Source organism: Cygnus olor, chromosome Z (assembly GCF_009769625.2).
Source record: "Cygnus olor isolate bCygOlo1 chromosome Z, bCygOlo1.pri.v2, whole genome shotgun sequence".
Taxonomy (NCBI): domain Eukaryota; kingdom Metazoa; phylum Chordata; class Aves; order Anseriformes; family Anatidae; genus Cygnus; species Cygnus olor.
In genome coordinates, this window is record NC_049198.1 from 19,708,870 (window position 1) to 19,729,770 (window position 20,901).

The 20,901-nt window shown below is 38.8% G+C and overlaps 1 protein-coding gene across 1 annotated transcript in view; it reads left to right on the forward strand.

Moving 5' to 3' along the window:
* Positions 1-20,901, forward strand: part of RAB3C (RAB3C, member RAS oncogene family) — a 139,440-nt gene that overhangs the window by 104,125 nt on the left and 14,414 nt on the right. The window contains exon 4 of the mRNA XM_040542114.1: positions 17,788-17,912. Within this exon, the coding sequence (XP_040398048.1) occupies positions 17,788-17,912 (125 nt within the window). The remainder of the gene's footprint in view (positions 1-17,787; positions 17,913-20,901) is intronic.

Below are 20,901 nucleotides of genomic sequence, written 5' to 3' on the forward strand. Positions count from 1 at the left end.
TTCCTTTGTCCCTTCTAATTGAAGGTATTAGAATCATAGAAGCACAGATCTCCTGCTCTTCTCAGTGAGTTGTCAGGGCCACCTGTGCTGCCTTACTCCCTGCTGAGGATGTGCAGTCAGCTGTAAGACTCTGTTACAACCAGGATTTGAGCCCAGGTGTCCTGCTGCTTAGAGACACACACTTAACAGGGCAGGCAACACAAACCATTTCACCACAAATTCTTTAGCTAAAGACCTGTGCACAAGGAATGAGTTTTCAGCATGCCTGCAGTGTAATTTTGGGGGATCCTGTTTGGCTCCTCTTTCGAGGGTCAGGATAGAGGGCATTGTCCTCAGCTTCTTCGCACATGGAGTGGAGGGTCTCTCCCTTCCCCCTACCTTTAATGTTTTTACCTGCATCAAAAAGTATTATGTGTTCTTTTTAAAAGCCTGAACAAAGGTGAAGAACAGAGGCACATGAAGAGATCAATTTTGCATTGCCTATTGTTTCCCTGCATGAGGGTTTTACAATGCAAGTCGTTTATTAGATTGCTAGGTATGCTTAAAGTGGTCGGACGGAAGGCTTTGAACTTCGCTGAAGTACAAAAAGCAAGCTGTTCGTTTAATCAGCACATTTAATTCGCCCTGCTTTGCATGCTGCTCCACGCTGTCTCCTTTCCATATAAGGATTCTGTGGCATCTTCCTGCAGCACCCCTGCCTCTCCTCTGAGAGCAGCCAAAGATGGCTTTGTGCACGTTGCTTCTGCATGCTGTAGGCCCAACTCCTTCTCGGTGTGTGCTGTAGCAGCTTCCTACCTCTCATAGCTCTCTTCTCCTCAGGTGAGTTGTTTATATTTGAGTCCTTTTCATGCTGACCGAGAGCACGTTGTTAATTTATCCTGCTTTTCAATATTTATTTTTGCTCTGCATAGGTGGGAAGTGAATCAGCAAACTGAATTTTGATTATATTAAGGATTTATATCATTGATAGGTGTCCTTTGTGTTTAGGAATTTCTTTTTGTTTAACACTGGGTATTTATTAGATTTCTGTTTAAGCAGCCATTGTTTAGAATCCAAAGAGGGTTTTCTAATGCAATTCATAAAGATCTAGGAAAACCTTTAAGGCACCACTGATCAGAGGAAGGAAAGATTTTCTAATTTAGTAATCACATTAATGAAAAATTGAACATTTTTTTCTGGCCTTTAGTAACATTAGGGATGTTTCCGTTTTTCTCTCAGACTTGCTCGCTCACCGCTGCTGATGTAGAAATATGTAATGTGCAGTTTACAGCAAATTAATAGTACCTTTTGTGTCATTTTCTGTGGTCCTTTTTTTTTTTTTTTTTTTTTTTTTTTTTTTAAATCTGATTTACCTTGCTGTGCTAAATTGATTAAGGCCAATGTTGTACTTCAGCCTTCTGAGAATACCTGTCACAAATGTTAGAAGAGGTACTTGATTACCCCTTAACATCTGTTCATGTATACCCCACTTTACTGGACTGGTTTCAGATATCTCATTATTTCTTTCTGAGCCACATCCTCTTTTCCATTCTAAGTCCTTCCCCTGCCAGATGTCCAGGGGGTAGAAGTTAAAATCTGTTTACCAAATGATTAATCTATTCAGTGCTGCTGTGAAGAATCAGAAAGGGCAATGCAGATTCAAACCTTGTTGCCCAAATTCCCTTCTCTGCTTCTGTGTGGAAGACTGAAGCTACAGATGCTCCCCTGGAAGTCATGGGATTGCTATGGGAAGCACTAGGTCCAAGGACAAGGCCCATTCTTCTGGAAGAATGCATGCTCTCCAGGGGGCTCTGTGTACCCCCGCCCACTGAAAGTGTGCGGAAGTTTAGTTGCGTGGCAGAACACAGTCTCTAATGAGACTAAACAACTTGTTTGAAATTTCTTCTTCTTTTCTGCCAATAGAATTTCATTGACATTCTCTTTAGCATTTGATGGGTACCACTGGCAGTTCCCCAATCTGGAAGTCCATAATCTACGATATAAAACCCTAGTTACAGGCAATGCTTCATGTCTGTGAGCATGGCTATCATTAAAGTCTTCATGTTAGATGGCAATCTTGAGATGATCTTTCAGCTGTCCTGGGCAAATCTTGAAAACGGAGATCAACATTCAGACTTGAAGAGCTAGAAACCAACCACTTATATATATATATATATATATATATATTTTTTTTTTTTTTTTTTTTTTTTTGACACTACCTGAAGTTCCTATATCTATAGGATTTAATGATCTCAGAGCAGCACACACTGCTAAGGAGACAATGAAAATTATCTGAAGTTTCTGAGAGGTAAGGGCTTTATGCCCAGAGATTTCTTGCTCTAGACCCATGAGATGATGACAAAGGTAAGTTTAAAGAAAGCCAGGTTTCTTGCAACCTTCAATTCAGCTGTGAAAAACAAAAACATCACAGTCATCACAGCGTTGCTATATAGCAGATGCTATATACATCACAGTGGTGCTATATAGAATTTAGCTTTAGTGAAATCTAGGATCTTTCCTAGATTTCCAGCCCATCATGGTCTCTCTTTGTTGTGGAACATGGTGGTTAATACTATCAGGTAATTCAGATACATCAATCTTCTCTTTTAGCCTTGCTTAACTCTGCTGATCAGAGTACAAAAATGTGTGGTTATTCCCCAAATGCCATCACAGTCCAGTGTGGCATCACTCACAGATAAATGGTCAGATGAGGATTTCTCTTCCATGTGGAGATTCTGATATACCTGAGTTACATCCAGCAGAACTAGATGCAACTCAGACTGAGACTGCTAGAAGCACTTAAACTTCAGGTTCCCTGCATGTCCAAGCAGTTGCATTGCTTTTAACTCATATTGTTAGGAGTTTTAACAAACAAAATGGCTGAAGTTTTCTCTTTTTAAGAAAATAATGAATTCTGGGATAATGGATGCTGAGACTTTGCATAACAAATCAAAGCTTCCAAAACAATGGGTAGAGTCATTCCATTTTGAGTAGTCGTCGATGACCTGGTACAGGCAAAGTAAACGTAAGGAAAGAAATAAGATTTTTATTATTATTGTTGTTGTTGTTGTTATTATTATTATTATTATTTTTCCCCTCCATATCTGTGTCAGTTAGGTTAGTTCTTGAGTTTGCAGAAAAAAGGATAAGAGAGCTTGCCTTCCTTTGAATACAAATGCTTACATTTGCATGTGTTTAGTGCTTATCTAACAGCTCTTTCTTGACATATGTAGTCAAATGATTCCTACAGAGCTAATTGCTGTATCACTTAGCATTCTTACAAGGATTTCTTAATGATTGTGAGTGATACACAGAATCCCAATTTCCTTAATTACATCTGAATCCCTACCAGCACCTGCACTGTGGGAAATGCAGGTCCCTGCACCTAACATCTTTCTAGTTCCAGACTGGGGTCTTTACACATTTCTAATGGTAAGGAACAGGCAAAGCTGGGCCTGAAACTCTGTCCAGGGTTGGGATGATGTCCATGGGATTTCTTCACATACAAAGACAAGCACATTGGCTTTTCTCATCTGGTAAACATGCCCAAACCTCCTCATAATTCTTCAGGTCCACATCAAGCTTGTCCAGATACCTAAAGAAGATAACATGTTGCCCTGCCCTTGCAAGAAGCAGGATGAAACACATTTTTTTATCACCTGTCCTGAGGATGCTTAGTTTATACTGAAACCATAGGGATGAATACAAGGAAAATAATACTTTGTCCACAGCAGAGATGAAAGAGGAGAGTCCCTCTGCTCTTTCTGAGAAAGAGATCAGATGGTGGGGACTCTACAGGGAAGGGGAAAAGGAAGCTGGACAGTGGGGTATGGTGCCATCTTGCCCCAGACTCTAACCCTTTTGCAGTTCTGCAATACACTCACAATTGTACTCAGCTGTTCCCATGGTTTGCCACAAGTTAAGTCTTCTGTTTTTCCTTCATGAGTTGCAGATAGCGAACATGCCTTATGGAATCAGCCTTGGCTAGAAATGTTTCATACCAATGAAGTTCACTTAAGTTCGTTAGCTAAACTACCTCCTGAGTGTTACAGCTCTGCAGAAATCTTTCTTTGGTGTGAGATAAGTCTGCTTGGAGGCGTTTGCAAGTTTACGTCTGTGAAGTAGAGGTGCATGGGAAGCCTTCACCTGATACTGTTATTGTGTAGACAAATCTTACAGTCTGTTAGTGAGTTCTGTAACCTTAGGGGCCTTGACAACATCCAAAGCCGTGGGTGAGACTCCTCAGAATAAATTTAGCTGATCTACTGCAGACATCCATATCCAAATTAAATGCATGAGGATCCCTTTTAGTCAATGGCAAAAAACAGACACTTTTAGCTCATTAGTCATCTTATTCTAAAGTAATTGTCTACAGTAGACCAAATGACTTGCACCCAAAAAGATCTCTGCCAGCCCATCTTTGTCACAGCTGTAAGGAGTTGTGACTCAACTTATCTCACTCTGCCAAGAGAAATCTTTAATAGAGATGTGGTTATACTGGCAGAAGTTTTGCTGCTTTGTTTTGTTTTGCTATATGATCAGGGTTGGCAGTGTATGACAGCAAAATACATTTTCTTGGTGTAGTCCCCGCTGGAAATACTTTCCGGTAAAGTGCAGTCATTTCCAGTACTTCATGCCTTATGAAATTCTACTGTCCGACTTATTCATTCACCCATACTGGTTTGTAATGTTAGGCTTTTGTTTCTGGAACAGTACATAGGAAATATTTTATTCTCTTGATTTTTCTAGTACATTATTTCAGGAATCTTTTGTCTCGTAATCCTCTACCACACTGGGGATACAGAACAATTTCACTGCTGAGCTTCCCACTTTGTGACACTAGCCTTTCTAAGCCTTCTGTCCTAAGATTCCTGTCTACCCAAAGACCTGTTTGATACACATGGTTATGTTCTCTAGCGGTGGGAGTCGATAAAAGTGTCAATAAGACAACATTACAGTTAGTTTTCGTCATAGGAAAGAAGCTGTAACCTTAAAATGTGTTACCTAGCGTGGTTTAAGCAATATGTTTTTAAGTGTTCGTGGAGTGAGATAAACTTTAATTTATGAGTATTCAACATGATCCCTAGGAGGCAGTTTAAACTATTATATTGGAATGCTACTGTGTTCAGTTTTCAAACTTTTGGAAAGTTTAGATCTCATCTCCAAATTTCACACTTGCATATGTTGCCAACATCTTCCACCATATTCAGGACTACTTTTTTACTCTGGCTTCTGGGGTCAGGGACAAGCAGTGCATTTTTGCTTCTTAAGGACTGCGATAGATAACAAAAATCCAATGTATGAAAGCTAAACACAGGCATTTTTGTTGTTGTTGTTAGTTTTTTGTTTTGTTTTTTAACTTCTGCTTAACTTCTTATCCTAGGAACAAAATCTAAAGTCTAATGCCTCTCATCAGATTCTGACTCAGCAGAAATAAACCTGCAGTTTACTTGCTGGCAGGGTAAGTCAGCGGGACAGTCCTGCCACCCTGTGCCAGGCAGGCTGTAGACAAACGTTTGCTACTGTTGTCTTTTTCTCCTGGCAGCCCTTACAAAAAGAGTTTTGAACAGCAGAATCCCAAAAGCAAAGTATGCCTGGAGTAGTTGAAAACTTATCTTTAGGGCCTCAAAAAAAAAAAAAAAAAAAAAAGTACAATCATATAACTCATATTTGTCTGATTAACCAGTATCATTTAACAGCTGTATTAAGGTAGCTGCCATTTTGCCAATCCACTTTCAGGTATCTCTGAGAAAAGGCAAAAGCTCAAGTGTTCAGATGAAAACTAGGCCATAATGACTCAAAATTTCAGACCTCAGGTCTTTTGTGCTTGCAAGCATACAGCCTCACAGGGAAGTTGCTTCCCAACAGGCAATGTTGCAAGGACACAATGGTGGCATCTCAGTTTTGAGCCTTCAGGCCTCCCATATAGCTCCGAATGTTTCCTTAGCTCTGCCTCCAGGAGATAACAAGCTAAATAACCTTAAAGACAAAATGTTGATAAGATTTATACCAATTCTGGTGTAAAATGTAGCATTTTAAAGGTCAAATATTCTCTATGTTTTAGTAAAACAGGTCAGTCTATCTCATCAAGAAGAAGTCAAATAACTCATATGGTAGACCTGACACGACTTGCATGTTGGATGGATCTTTAACAAGGATAGTCCACAATATTGTATCCCAGGTTTCTCCCATTACCTTTTTTAGTGATTTAAATTAGGTCTGGTTTATTTTTTTAATCCCTTTGTTTAAAAAATGTACAATGAGATTTCAGAACATAATGTATGTACATGTAAGACTGAGTTCTTATGAAAGAGGTTATGCAAAACACTGAATAAGAAAAATAAGGCAAAATGATCTAACAAGATCAGATATAAGAGAAGCAATAGAAGAATTTCTTTATTTTGAGAAAAAGAAAGCTAAAACAACCGAGGAAATAAAATCAAAAGTAGTGAGTTTGAGAAGTGAGAGAAATTTGGAAGGCATTGCTGGCAAAGAAGACAAAAAGGGATAAATGGCTACAAATACACATCAAATTTCTTGAAGATCTGACAGTAAAAAGTCAGAGTCAATGCAGAATTCCAGAGAATGAGACGTTACCTAAAGTAGGGATTGCTTGTTGCTAGATAATTGTCATATACGTTGCCAGTATGAATCTGGACTTGCTATTTAAAAGAGAAAGAGGAGAAAGGAAAAATAAATCATCCCACTGACCCTGCTAAATTACAGCTACAGGACTATTGATTACAAACTGAGAGAACTGTATTACAAACTGAAAGAACTTAAAAAAAAAAAAATTGCCACTTCCAAAACACCATCATTGTGCTGGTGCTCTGTGGGGCTGGAGGTGAGAGGCTAAAAAATAACTTCAAAAGCAAAAGAGGCTTTGTAAGGGTAGTGCCGTCTGGGGTTATGGGAACAGTTGTTGATGCTGTGAGGAGGAAAGTATTAGATCCAGTCATGTAGGACCAGGACTTGCTCAGTTTCAGTATCGCTTCTCTCTCTCTCTCTCTCTCTCTAAAATATCAAAAGCATGTCACTGCAAGAAAGAAAAACAGAAAATGTGAGAACACATACATATGTGTCTTTATCTACTTCCCAATATATATATATATATATACATGGACACAAAATGGCAAGCAAAAAAAAAAAAATTAAAGTGACAGCAAATTGTTCATTTTCTTATAAGTGTAATATGCTCAAGCAGACACTGTAGTTGCTTTAGTAAATGTCTTCAGTCCTCCCTTACCTCACAGCTATGTTTTTCAAATATAAGAGTAAGGATCAGCTGTATTGATTAGGGTCATTACTCAGAGTTCCAGCGACAGCCTGTGCAATCAACATAAATTGGTGATTAACAGGATCATTTATTTGGAAGCATCTGGAACATGAAACCTTGGGGACAGTCAGAAGATGTGTGACTGGAAACTGTATTTTGCCTTTTATTGTTTCCATGAATATTATTTTCCCTGAAAATACTTTTTTTCATCTCCTTTCAAGCCTTAATCTTTGATGATTGTGTGCACTGTGCATGTGTAGTACTAGCTTTGAAGGATGATAATTTAACCATGGGTTTCTCAGTGGGGAGAAAATTAAAATGTACAGCCTTTTGTCTGTGTGGTGAGTTACTAAATCACTTCCCACAGTATGGCACAGCTTGCAGCATTATCCATGACTTAAAAACTCTTCATTAACATGTATCGTTATTGTGTCCCACTGTGAAAAATGTGTTATACTAGTTGGTCTGTTTATAAGTAAACCTTGTAGAAGAGAACTTTTTGCTTCTATGAATAAGAACTAAATATTGAAATGTATTTAATACTGTTTTGTCATGACACAATATAAGAAGTAGATTGGAAGATCTCTCTCCTCTTATTGCCTAACACAGTACATATTGTCTTTTCTCTGCTGTCTGTGTAAGCATCTGCTCAACTTTTCCAAACAGAAAGCCTGTAAGAGAAGTATATATCACACGTCAGAAAATGAAAGAAACTCGCTTGGCTTTGACAAGGTAGAAAAATTATTGTCTTTCATTAATTCTGCACACCTTCAGCCAAAGTCCGTCTTGCCCGGGAGTACGTCAGAAGCTTCTGTACAAGTACTCTGTCATCTGCCTCCAAGATCAAAAGCCTCCAGGGTGTACAACATCAGGGTAACATACTGTGTTTTGGGACCATACTCCACCTAAGGATGTTCTTAGGCTTACTGTCAGCTTTTTACATGCCAGTTTTTGGCTATATAAATAGGAAACCATCTCAGCTGGTGGGCTTTTCTTCTAAAGAAAAGGCCAGGAGTTACTGGAAATGAAGGATACAGAGTGCAGTACTAACTTCTAACACTGTTTATTTATTTATGCGGCAAGTACATAATTGGACTCCTGCTACACTGGTGTTGTAAAGCAGTTTCAAGGTGTATTTAACAATGGGAACAAAGCAGGATGGAGAGATCATGCAAAAACAAAGGACATCTACAACCTGATTCACACAGATTAAGCATGCCCTGCACGGTTGGTCCTTGTGAAGTGACTACAAAAGAATTACAGCTTTTGAACATGAATATATTTTACCTACAACATAATAATTTGATATCATATACCATTATCCTGTGGACTTGCATTTTAGTGTCAGAAATGAATCTTTTTCTGACCACAGACACCTAATATTTTTATTTGAAACAACACTGTATGGAAAGGGAATGAAAGCTAATTCAAGGACTATTAAGAATATTATTTGTATATTACATTAAAAATGAAATATAATTCAATAAAGTACTCAGAAGAGGAATCTGGATGGGAAGGCACTTCCGTGGGTAAGGTAAGAACAGATAGTAATTGTTGATTAGAAAGAAAGGAAATTCTGATTGATGAATCTCGTTGTTGCTTATCTCCCATCTCAGGCACTACACAGAATTATCTAGTTATCAATAACATGTCAGTTCTTATTGTGTTTTATTAAAAGCAGACCCGGGGCATTCCCAAGAGTGGATATTATTGAGGAAGCATATTCTTCTTCCATACAGGGTAGTGGATTGTCACTACGAAAATTTCATACGAGTAAATATCATAAACACAGAGAAAATCAGTTTTTACATCTTTAGCTATTCTCTCTTCATGTCTTTGTTCATTTTTTTCTGAGTAGCTAAACTTTTTGCAAAATATGTCACACTTCCTTGCATAGTATTATAAAAATAATAAATTAAAATAACTGGATTCATTTTGATTTTCTTTATGACCTGACAAAATTGAAATGTGGCATGTGGTTTTCTAAATGAAGTTATGGCTTTAGAAATTTGTAGTGGAGTTTTTTGTTAGGTTAACTTTTGTGGTTTGTTCACTGGCAAAGCTGAATTTATTTTGCTTAAAGTAGACCCTCCTACTGCAACACTGCAAACCTGTGATGCTCTGTGCAATGCTCATTTTGACTAGTCTGCTGACTGAAAATGAATCCGATATTCGTTAGTGTCATACCTGTCACACAGCTTCTGCATCATCGATTTATCTTCTTTCAAGGGAAGGTTAAATGTGTAGCCTTACATTGCAAGGTCTGCACTCCTGGACTCTGCACAAGGAAGATAAAACCTGTCAGAAGTGACAAATCATTGGTATTCTGGTTTATTCAAATATTGGCTTATTTCACAATTGTAAGGCATTTTTTTAAATTCATTTCAATCCAGAAAGAAGACATAATATTGTGTAAATAATAACTGAAACACCAAACACAGTCAGCCCTGGCCAATATTCATGTATCCAAGTCTGTTGCAAGAGTAGAGAGGTTGGTATATTCCATTTTTCCTATTACATTCACTTCTTCCCAGTTTCTTTTACTTACTGTTTTGAGGTACTCAGGATGGAAGTATTGTTTTTTTGTTTGTTTGTTTGTTTTGTTTTTTTCCTATGTTGCTCTATGTTGCTCTGACATCTTAGCTTCTTCTCTATTGTATGCTAACCGTAAGAACTTGCAGTCAGCAGGTGATGGTGCCATGACTGAAACATCTCAAAATCAGTATGCTTGTCATGTACTCTGATTAAAAGTGGTGATGCTAGGACACCTGCTAGTTTTGAATCCTTATGAGAAGGGCATACCTCTGCACAATTCCCCCATTACAATCACAGGTTCATCTACATCAGCTTTCTATATTGATAATTAATTTCTATATTGATTGCTTTTCTTGATTTTCATTAGTTGCTTCAATAATTATGAAGGAGTTCATGAAGGCAAGAGGTAAAGGAATTGGCATTAACCATAATCACTCAGCTTTTATGGCCCTCAGCTCTATCACACCAGAATGATGAAATGTGTAGAAATAGTTTAAAATTTACAGATACCCACAACTTGCTCATCAGTAACTGAAGGAGGAAAGATCCTGAGCTGTTTCTCAAAGCTATTTCTGGTCTGGTTCTTGGGGCTGTGTATTATCCCAGCTCCTCAACAGTTCGTCTAAGATCTGGCAAAAGTTGGTATCTTCTTTTCAATATTACTAATGTTATTTCTAATTATTGCTTGCATATTCCTACTATGCCAGTAATCATGGCCATAAAGAGTCTATTATTCAAATGAGTACTCAAAAGCCTGAGGTTATTCCAGGACTCTTCTGTCTTGTTTGTTTGTTTGCTTGTTTGTTTCTTTTTGCTCAGAGTGCTTTAAATGTTTACACTAGCACTTTTTTCAAAATCCCAATCAGAAAGGGTTTTTTTGTTTGTTTTGTTTTGTTTTGTTTTTTCTGGGAGTTTTGTGTATTTTGTATGGTTCCTCTCTTGCTAACAGTGGGTTATTCTGGGGGACAGATGGAAGGCCTGAGGCCCCCTCTCTCCCTGCCCTCCTTGCAGCAGGGTCTGAGTGCCAAGTGCAGAGCAGTTGGTACAGTGCCAGCTTCCACATGGCCACGGAGACTGAGCCTTGCATTCATTTAATGTATAGAACAACCCTATACAAGATCCATCTCCATCACGTCCCCAAGGTGAGTGGGATAGAGAGCAGAGATGGAAAATCTCCAAGGTACAGGGGCTTTTCTGAGGGACATAACTTATCGGGTTTGCTGGGAATAATAGGTTTTAGGAGAAATATATGAGGCTATGGGAAAGGAGTGGAACATATGGTGCATACTGAAGTGTAGAAGACATTTGGTAGTATGAGGGAGACCTCAGGCTCACCCTGTGGAAAAGACAGACTTAACGGGGAGAGTGACAGAGCTCCTCCCAAATAGTGGGAGTGGGAAAGGGCTCCTGATGTGATGATCCCATCCCCTGGCAAGATGGGAATGGCAGAGCTTCCCCTTACCATCCCAGTCTGTGATGAGGGGGGAAGGAGCTGTTCCATACCTTCCCACATCACAGGAAGGGGACTGAGGGAAGGGGAGAACGATATTCTCCGTTGCCTCAGTTACAAAAGGAAAAAGGAGAGCCAGCCTTCCTGCCCAGAGGTGGCCAGGCATTCAACATGCTCATCCACAAATAAAGGACAGGAGTTTAATTATGGGCACTGTGTGCTTTTGGACACACCTCCAAACTCATAGCTACTTCTCTGACATTCTACCTCACCAAATACTTAAAGAAACTGAGAAAGTTTTAGAACAGATAACCTGGACTCCACTCCAGGTCCCATCACTATCCTGCAGCCACTGATAATTTAATTTAGCTAATGAGCTTTGGAAGAATCATGTTGGAGACAGAGATGGGAGAGCTTTTAGGATCAACCAGTGAAATAAACAAGACAGTAGCTTCAAAAATTAAAAACATTTCGGTAGGAGTTTTGTTTATTTGTTGTTTATTTGTTTGTTTTTCCTGGCAGGATTGTGCACTCCAATTAATTGCAAACTTCTTTCTGAAAACAGAACATCAGAAGTACAACGTGTTCCCTGAACTTGCTGGAATAAATATTGTACATAGTCAGTATTTTCATTAAGTTGATTCTCTGCTGTCAGTGTATGTGGTTTACTACATAATTCATCTAAAAAACTCATAGAAGTTAGCTCCTATAGGGATTGTATGTGTCCTTGGAGGTCTCTGGGTCCAAACAGTAGTATGTGGATTACAGCTGGCTCTAAGAGCTCATATTCTTGAGAGATATAGTTACTATACGAACATATCTTTATCTAGTATGTTTTTTTGTCATCCTTGCTGTCTGTGGGTAAGAATATACTAGAGACTCTTCTGAGATAGATTAATGTTTGTTCTGGACATTTGAAAGTTATTAAAAAGTTATCCTTTGGAGGTAATATTCAGAGTGAATCCTGCGGTATACAAATCAGTGGATACAACCTGAAATGTATCAACATCAGGTACAACAAGTGACAGGTTTAGGTCCCGTAGCAGTTTCTGCGTTGTACAATGCAGTGTTACCCAGGTGTAGCTGAGCTAAGTCTGAACTGTTAGGGAAAAATATATCACGGGGCATGGCAGCCCCAGAGAGGTGAGGCTGCTGCAGCTCCATGCCCCAGCTCCAACTGGCAGTGTGGCTGAAGATGCCTTTCCAGCAGGCACATGCATACAGAGCACATGTATATCCCATATGTGTGTGTATATACATACATACACATACATACATACACATACACATGGCTGATCACTCAGACTCACAGACCGACATGCAGAGCATTCACATGAACACAAACAGCACCAACAGGCTCATCCTGTTACCCTCCCTGGCAGAGCAGGATGGACATCCACTAGCAAGAATATGTATATGTACACAAATATATATAAACGTGTATGGTGTGGATCCACACATATGGTGGGGCGCTGACGCTCAGACTGCCCAGCAGCTGCTCCTAGTTCCTGGTCTCCCTAGTTGCTGGAAACCAGACATAAAAGCCTCTGATGCCACAGCCCCACTGCAGCTGTGGGTACAAAACATCTGACGTACACAGAGGCACACACACAGCTGTCCAGGACTCCCCTAGGCACCAGTAGCCAACTCCCCCTTGCTCTTGCCCTTAGGGACTCGTCCTTGCTCACAGGCCACTTCACCTACTCACCAGCTAGGCTGGCTTAAACTTTGCCAGTGTTCATGCAATCCCTCACACGCCTCCACTTGCTGTTTGCTGTGGCATCACCAGACAAGTGTACCAAACAGCCAGCTCTTTGCACATCACTGACCTAATTTTTCCTCTTACCCTTCTATTTTCCCACACTTGTTCCAACCCAAATCACTTTCATCCTTCCCTTTTCCTGCCTTCGATTCCTCCTCTCAACATGCTATAATGTTCTATGCAATCCTGAAATGCTCATCCTCTGCATCCCATCATGTGTACTGTAACCCCTGGACAGTAACCTCACCGAGTCCAAAAGGTACTCCAGTGTTCACCCATAGCGATGGGTTTCAGGTCCAGACCATAGAACCTCCTGGACAGCCCTGGGAAGGGCTCAGACCTGGTGTCCCTCCTTCTGAGTCCTTAGTTTGGGTTCCCACCTGTTCTGTGCCCCTGTCCTCCTCTGGGCTTGTGTGTGTGGACATTTGACAGGCTGATGGCTCTTGTGATAGACCTGGGAGCAGCTAAGGCCAGGATACGATTTGGGTTCCCTAACTTGCCATTGTCTGTCTGTGCTACTTTGTGAAGGTGCAGATGAGCTCTTATCACATATTTTAACATGAACAGATCAGCCTCTTACAACTGTAACATCACAGCGGTGCTCCCGCCAGCAACCCTGCCTTCCAGCATCGCAGCTATGCAGATAGCTGGGGGTGGGTATTTCTGAACCTCACTCAATCATCCTGTGCAAATACGCCCTGTATGCTGCCTGCATACACACACACAGCTACAGGAACAATTATTTGAAGCTCTTGTATGTTCAGAGATGCAGGAATACACTGGTTTCCTGCTTTTAGTTTAGTTTAGTTTAGTTTAGTTTAGTTCTTCTGTGGCTGGTTTCAGTCTCCCTACCACATTCGTTATTTAATTGGTTATTTTGCAGAGCTCAAGCAGTGTCTAACCTGAAAATAGACATAGGCCTTTGAGCTCATATCTGATCTTTTTCCAAAGATAAAGTGCTGCAACATAGACCTTTTACCTACTGGTTCAGCTCTGTCGTGAAGGCACATTTCACTATGCTTGGTTACAGCTAGAAGTGACATTTAATACATTTTTTTGGCAGACTTGGAGGGGGTTGTGCGTGATAATAGTGTCTTGAGTCTATAACTGTGTTTACTATTTTAAACATGGTAATATTCACTTCAAAACCCGTGTGCTCATGAAAAATGAGGTAACAATGGACAGCTTTGTCTGGGAAACACTGCTTATATTCACTCCTTCAGTAAATGACAGTTAGAAGTAGCAGCATTACAGAATCCTGTTATAATCTATTGATCGAATAAGCAATATTTTCAGAAAAAAATATCATGTGATCTAAGGATTATTATAAAGCAATTCCTAGGAGCAGGACAGTGCCAGTACTGAAGAATTGTGCAAATGGACATAGGCCAGTGTGAGTAGCCATTTCTTTAGGCTTTATTTTAAACAAATTAGGATTGAAAAACTGCCCTTTGAACATATTTTTTTCACACAGTGCTTCAGTCCATCAAACAAAACAAAAAGCTTCCATCTGATCTTTGACAGACCTCTCCCATAATAATCCAAAACTCTTTTAGAGATTTATTAATGTAACTTTACAGTACTTTGAACTATTACTGCAAAACACAGTGCTGTTTTAAGATGAGAAAATAGCTTTGCTTTAGTTAACATTCAGCAAGTGCTCTTTTGTGACAGGGATTATGGCAGAATCACAGTACAGGGAGAATGAGTCTTGCGTTGATCACTGAAAGTAATGGATCATTGAACTCCTGTATTAATCTGCTCCTTTAGTGTCTATACATTATAAAAATTCAAGCATGTTGCAGATTGCCTGCCTACCATACTACTAGAATGTGAAAGATTTACAGGGTGAATTACTGTTGATATACACCAGGGCAGTCAGACTGAAGAACTGCTGTATTCAGCTTACTGCAAACACCAACCATGTCTTTTTATATCTTCAGTCTTCCTGAGGCTAAAGTTCTTCACAAGGACATTTTGGATTAATCAGAAGCTTCAGTCACTTGAAAGGCCATATATTTATGGAACAGCAAAATCTCTTTTTTAAATGACCTGCGTGTTGGCTTTTGTGGAGAATTGTGGGCAAAAAAATCTATAGAAGCCATTAGTGGAAATGTATGTCTAAAAGAAAACATAACCATGATAAGCCTATTGTACTCTTTGAATCCACACTCCTACTGATGTAGGATTCAGTGGGGATATACTTGTCTGATTTATGCAGTCAGTCAGATGTATCCTAGCACTACAGAGTCTTTCATAAAACATAAGCATTTTGAATGATTATCAAGGACAAGATCTCTTCTCTTGTTGGTTAAAAATCCCTACAACTAGAAGATGATACATTAGCAAACCAGATGTAAAAGTCTGAGAACAAAATAAGTGGCTTTGGTAATGAGGAGCATTTGAATGCACAGGATCATAGATATAATTCATAGAATGAAAAATCACTGTTAGCTGCAGTAAAATGAAGGGTCTTACATTCTTTATCAAAGAAATTCAGGTAAGGCTACATGGAACAGAAGTCTGCAAAACAAGGCTGAATGAATTTTGTTTACACTGGTGTAACAATATTTCTTCATTCATCAATTTCTTATATTTCACCTGTGCAGATGTGGTGGTTTCACAATTATGGGCAGCTAAGCTCCACCACGCCACTCTCTCAGCCTCCCTCCTGAAAAGAACAGGCAGAGAAAATATGAAAATATTGTAGAATATGCAGTTAATTCTTTCATTGAAATTTAATACTTTATACCTTTTCTTTTGAAACTACTTTAATTTCCTGCTGTCATAAGGGGTGGGAATTGTCACCAACTAATAATGGATCAAATCTAAGATATTGAGTCCTTAGTGGATTGACAGCCTCTGGAATCTGAGTTACTAGTATTTGCAAAGTTACCATGGTGACAAATGTAACTCTCATTAAAAAAATAATAATAATCCTCTTTTGCTTAACCATGATTTTCCAAAGAACTCAGCATGGTTCCATAAGTACCTTCCTGCCAAAAGAGACTCATGGTGCCCTTTTTTCTGAGAAATTATATCTTTAGTGAAATGTAAGTGTAAAGGGAAGTCTGACCTCTGCTTCGGTCACAGTATCCTATGATAGCTTACTCAAATTACTGTAATTTTTAACAGATTTAAAATAGCACAGTGTTCATATCTTAAAAGAAAGAGCATGGTATATTCAGCTTCTTTTTGATCATTCTGGTGAAGTAGAACAACCTTAAAGTCAGTGTGATCCTTCCTTTTAAAATTCCCATGCCCTGCACAATAGACCCATCACATGCAGCTTAAAGGTGAGCTGCAGCAGGCTGCTTTGACTCATGCCATAGGGGCATTGGCACTGGACCCAGGTGTATGAAGATGGCCTGAAGTAGTTCTTGCCTATGTCCATCCCTCTGGTCTCATGATAAGAAAAGACAGCTGGGAAGATATGATCTATATTCTCTTTCATGATGTCAGACTACACCATGGTCTTTTTTTGTGAATGAAGCATTCTGCCATGACTATGTAGAGATAAATTGTTATGTGTTATGAGAGGGGGGCAGTAGTGAACCTATCACCCACATGGGTTATTTTCTAAAACGGTTAGGAAACAGATTTTTAAAGCTATTAAATCTTTTCTTACAGAGACTGAGAGCTCTGGTACAGAACAAGTATCCCACATGTGTAGTTAAGCAGGCTGTTTCCTATTCCAGTGCAGTTTTTCTAAGTACCCTTTATTGCCCAAGGAAAGAGAGATGCTCCACATCTTCTCTCTCCATTGACCATAAAGGGAGAGAAGAGAGATTAGCATCCTACCAAGCACTTGAGTCAGAGCCTAAAGCCAGGCATACATAGTCAAGGCAAAGGCAAAGGGTAAGTGCTTAGAGTAAGCTTATTGCACTTTGTGCTACATTCAAGGGCAGATACTTCTCTCTGTTGGAAGATGCTGACAGCAACATCCCTCTTGGCTGAGCCTGGAGCCAGGGCATGGTATTTTCCTTCCTACAGAGCAGGCCCAAGTACTAGCAGAGTACTGTGTAGAGAGGTGCTAAGAGCATGCTCCTAAGCTGCCCTTTAGTGTATCACATTCAAATTGCAGAAGAGAGCTTTGTAGGGTGAGCTCTTTCACCATCAGCACTCAACGTCCTCATAGTGTTTCAAGACCTAGAATACTGCTATTCAGCTGTAGTCAAGACTAGGGCTTGAATAATTTAAATGGAAGGAAAACTAAAGTTCATTCTCAGCCTCTGACCATGGCTTAATGTACAAAATAAATGTTGCTGTCTTCCTGGTAGATCAAAGAACTGTAGTGGAACGTGCTGGAGAGAAACAACAGAAGGGAGACAGAACGGCTTTCAAGTTTTGCTGATAAATTTAGATCCTAATTTTAAAAGGTGAAAGATAAGATATGAATAAGCTGTTGATTTTGTTTCAGAGCTCTGGTTTTAGATGATAAAGTTTGCATTAGAACATGAAAATACTTTTTTTAATTGTGTGGGAGAAAGTGTCACAGATTGTTTCTAAAAATGTAGGAAGAATGTTGATGGCAGGAGCAAATGCTGAAAGATTGTCTTGTTTTAACAAGCAAAAGTAAAACCTATGCTGACATTACCCCTGTAACAATAATTCTTGAAGATAATCCTTAGTTTCTTTGAAATCCAAAATTAAACAGAATCACGTTGCCCTAGATGTCAAAATCACTATTGTCTTTGTTTGCTGTGTTACAATTCTGTTTGAAAATGATTTAAGGGGAATTTGCTGTGCTTTGACTTCCATTTTTCTCTCTGTCTTTCCTTTAAGGTCAACTCAAATCAAAACATACTCTTGGGATAATGCCCAGGTTATTTTGGTTGGTAACAAGTGTGACATGGAGGATGAGCGAGTAATCTTCACCGAGAGAGGCAAACATTTAGCAGAGCAACTTGGTAAGAAGAAAAAAATACCAAAAGCTGTATGATTGCTTGTAAGAATGCATGAACTAATCTCATTAATTGCTACTTGTAATGAAATGTTCATGAGACACTCACTGTAAAGAAATACAGCCATACAATGCTTCCTTTTTGTTTCTGTAGACTGAAGTTTAAACCATCCATGTTGATATCATTAAAACTTTAGCATCATTAGAACGGATATGTGTCTGTAGATGAACTTATGCAGACCTGTGACATGTCTTTTAAAAGTGTCCACAAGACCAGTGCTGGCTCAGAGGCTTAGACATATCTAATACAACATTTCTTATGCTGCTTTTTAGATAGGAAGTACGTTATGGACTTTGAGGTAAACAGAGAAAGATTCTGTATGTGTCTGTGTATATATATAATATCTTTAGGTAGTTACAACCATAGGCAGATATGTTCTAGTGCAGGAAAAATAAATAAAACAAAATAAACAAACAAAAATAAACTAGAAGAAAAAGGAGAGGAGAAATTTTGTTCAAAATGTGAGCTAGAATTTCAAAAACTTGAACATTTGGGCTGTGATTTCCACTGCCAATAATCCAAAACAGAAAGACACCAATATCCAACTCCCAGTGCTGTCACTTCACTTACTGAACAGGTATGTTACACAGGTGTGTAAATAAGATGAACTTCTGTTTCATGGAGCCTCCCTCTAGCAGGCAAATGTTGTCCCCGCAGAAATTTACAGAGCTGTGAAAACCTCTGTTCTTCCTGTTTCTGTCCAGCAGTGATACTCTTTCATACTATGAAATGTTTGGGGGTGACACTGGCCGTACTGCAATGGAAAAGCTCCACAGCATCACAACAGTACTACCCAGCCCATTTTTTCTCTGAATTTGCTAATCTCCTTGCTGATTTGCTAAGCATGCCCAACCGTTGTGCAAATTAAAACCTGGAATCACTGGACGCTAATTTCCATGGTGTAGTGGGCACTGGGTTATTATTATTATTGTTATTTTTAAAACTGACTGTGGTAAAGACACAGGGTAGCTTCTTGTGAATGATGTGCGTAACTCAGATCTCCTAATTACTATTTTTATATGGTATTTTGTGGAGAGGGTATTTTAAGAATGCTTGCATAGGAGCCAGCAAAAGAAGGTGATGTTTCACCTTTTTTGGCTGTAATCCCATGCTGTTTATTTTAAACATGTATTTTCATAGCTTGCTGACCTCATTTTTTAAAAATATTTTTCCTAGTTCTACAATTGTTTGTCCTGGCAAATAATTTCATCAGAATGACAAACCTTCCTATCTTGTCTGTCTAAGTAAGCATCTGAGAAAAAGCACACCTCATAAATATCCTTTAAAAATTACCATAAATTAGTCCTTGAAAGGTGGCAGAAAAGATTTAACAGCAGGATAAGCAAGTCAAGACAAAATGCTGACATTTGTGAAGAACTCAGTTTTTAACTGAGTTTTTAAACAGTTTTAACTGTTTGCAGTAAAATCAAAAAGGTTGCCATAGCATGCTACGTTAACAGGTGGTACCTTTCTTTGCAGAAATACCTGTCACACTGTATGTATTTCAGATATGTATATATCTGTTCTTCACTTTGTGAACATTTCTAATATTTATTCATTTTTTTATTTATTCATTTTAATAGGCTCTAGGAAAGTATGTTCAATGGTGAAAGAGATATAAAAATTGTATCTGTATATTTTACCCCAAATTTTGACCAGGCACTAAAATGTCTGACACTGTAAGTCTGCAATGTCGAATTTGAAGATTTATTTAAAGTCACATAACTAATCTGAATTGCTAATCCTCAAAGCATTTCTCTATAGAAAGATTAATGCACTGAGTTGACAAGCAATCCCCAAGGTCATGAATTTAGCAAGACGAGAAGGAAGTTTGCATGGTATACAGTCAAGAATCCTCAGCTGTAATAAACAATGCCAGGGAAAGAAAAAAAAAAAAAAAGTAATGAGATAGATATCAAAACTCTTGTTTCAGGATTTAAAGCAAACTCTAACTCCTGGGATATAGAATTCACTTTTCATGGAAGCAGATTATGCTGTATTCCCATCTTGATCTACTCTGAGGTTTTCTGTTCTCAGATACATGTCCTGTGACTATCTCAAAGGCAGAATATCATGGTATTTTGCTGGATATATTGTGTCTGTGGTCCAGTATTCACTGTACTCAAACTGCACACACAAATGTTCGGATGTTTTCTGTACATTTGCAATCATTTCTTAAATCTGCCCAATGACTGGGAGATGGAATCAGAAAAAGCAGAAGAATGAGTTTAACTGAATTGTAGTAAGTACACAGGCAATGTGGGCTAGTTTGATGGGCATTGAGTTGTATCATATTCAGGACTGTCTTTTCTTTGCCAGTCAGTTGATAACTTCTTTTGCAGACAAGTTTCAGAAATACTCATATATGTTTTTGTGTCCTGCAAGAAATTTTACGGCTGAATTGTCTGTATGGTGCAGTCTGTAATGTTGATTACAGCCACAGTTATAAGCAAACACAATACATGTAACTCCTGTATAAAAAAAAAATATTTTTAAACAGTCTGTTCTCAAGTGAGGCTTTATTTTGAGCCCTGTTTCATGTGCAGTCCTCTCAAAAACGAATACGTATATTTTGGGCCAGGTTTTCAAAAAGTCAGAAAAAAAAAAAAGTGGGTGTTTAACCCTCTGGCAAATATAGTTAAGAACCTTGATTTCTGTTGGAAAATTGGAACACTTTTGTGGCTGTTGAACTCCTTGCCGAATGCAATTATATTAAGGAGCTGTAATCAGTCATTTCTTCATGTATCATTACTGACCTATTTCTAAAGCGTAATCCCCAAACAAGTGTTTTAGACCAACCACCAGTAGGTCTGGTTACCTGTTAAATCCTGGCTAAACTAGCCACGTATACCCTGTTAGCTCAGAGTAGCTCCTCTCACAGTGCTAATTGGAGTTTTGAAGAGAAATAAGGAATTGCTAACAAAATTGGATTTCT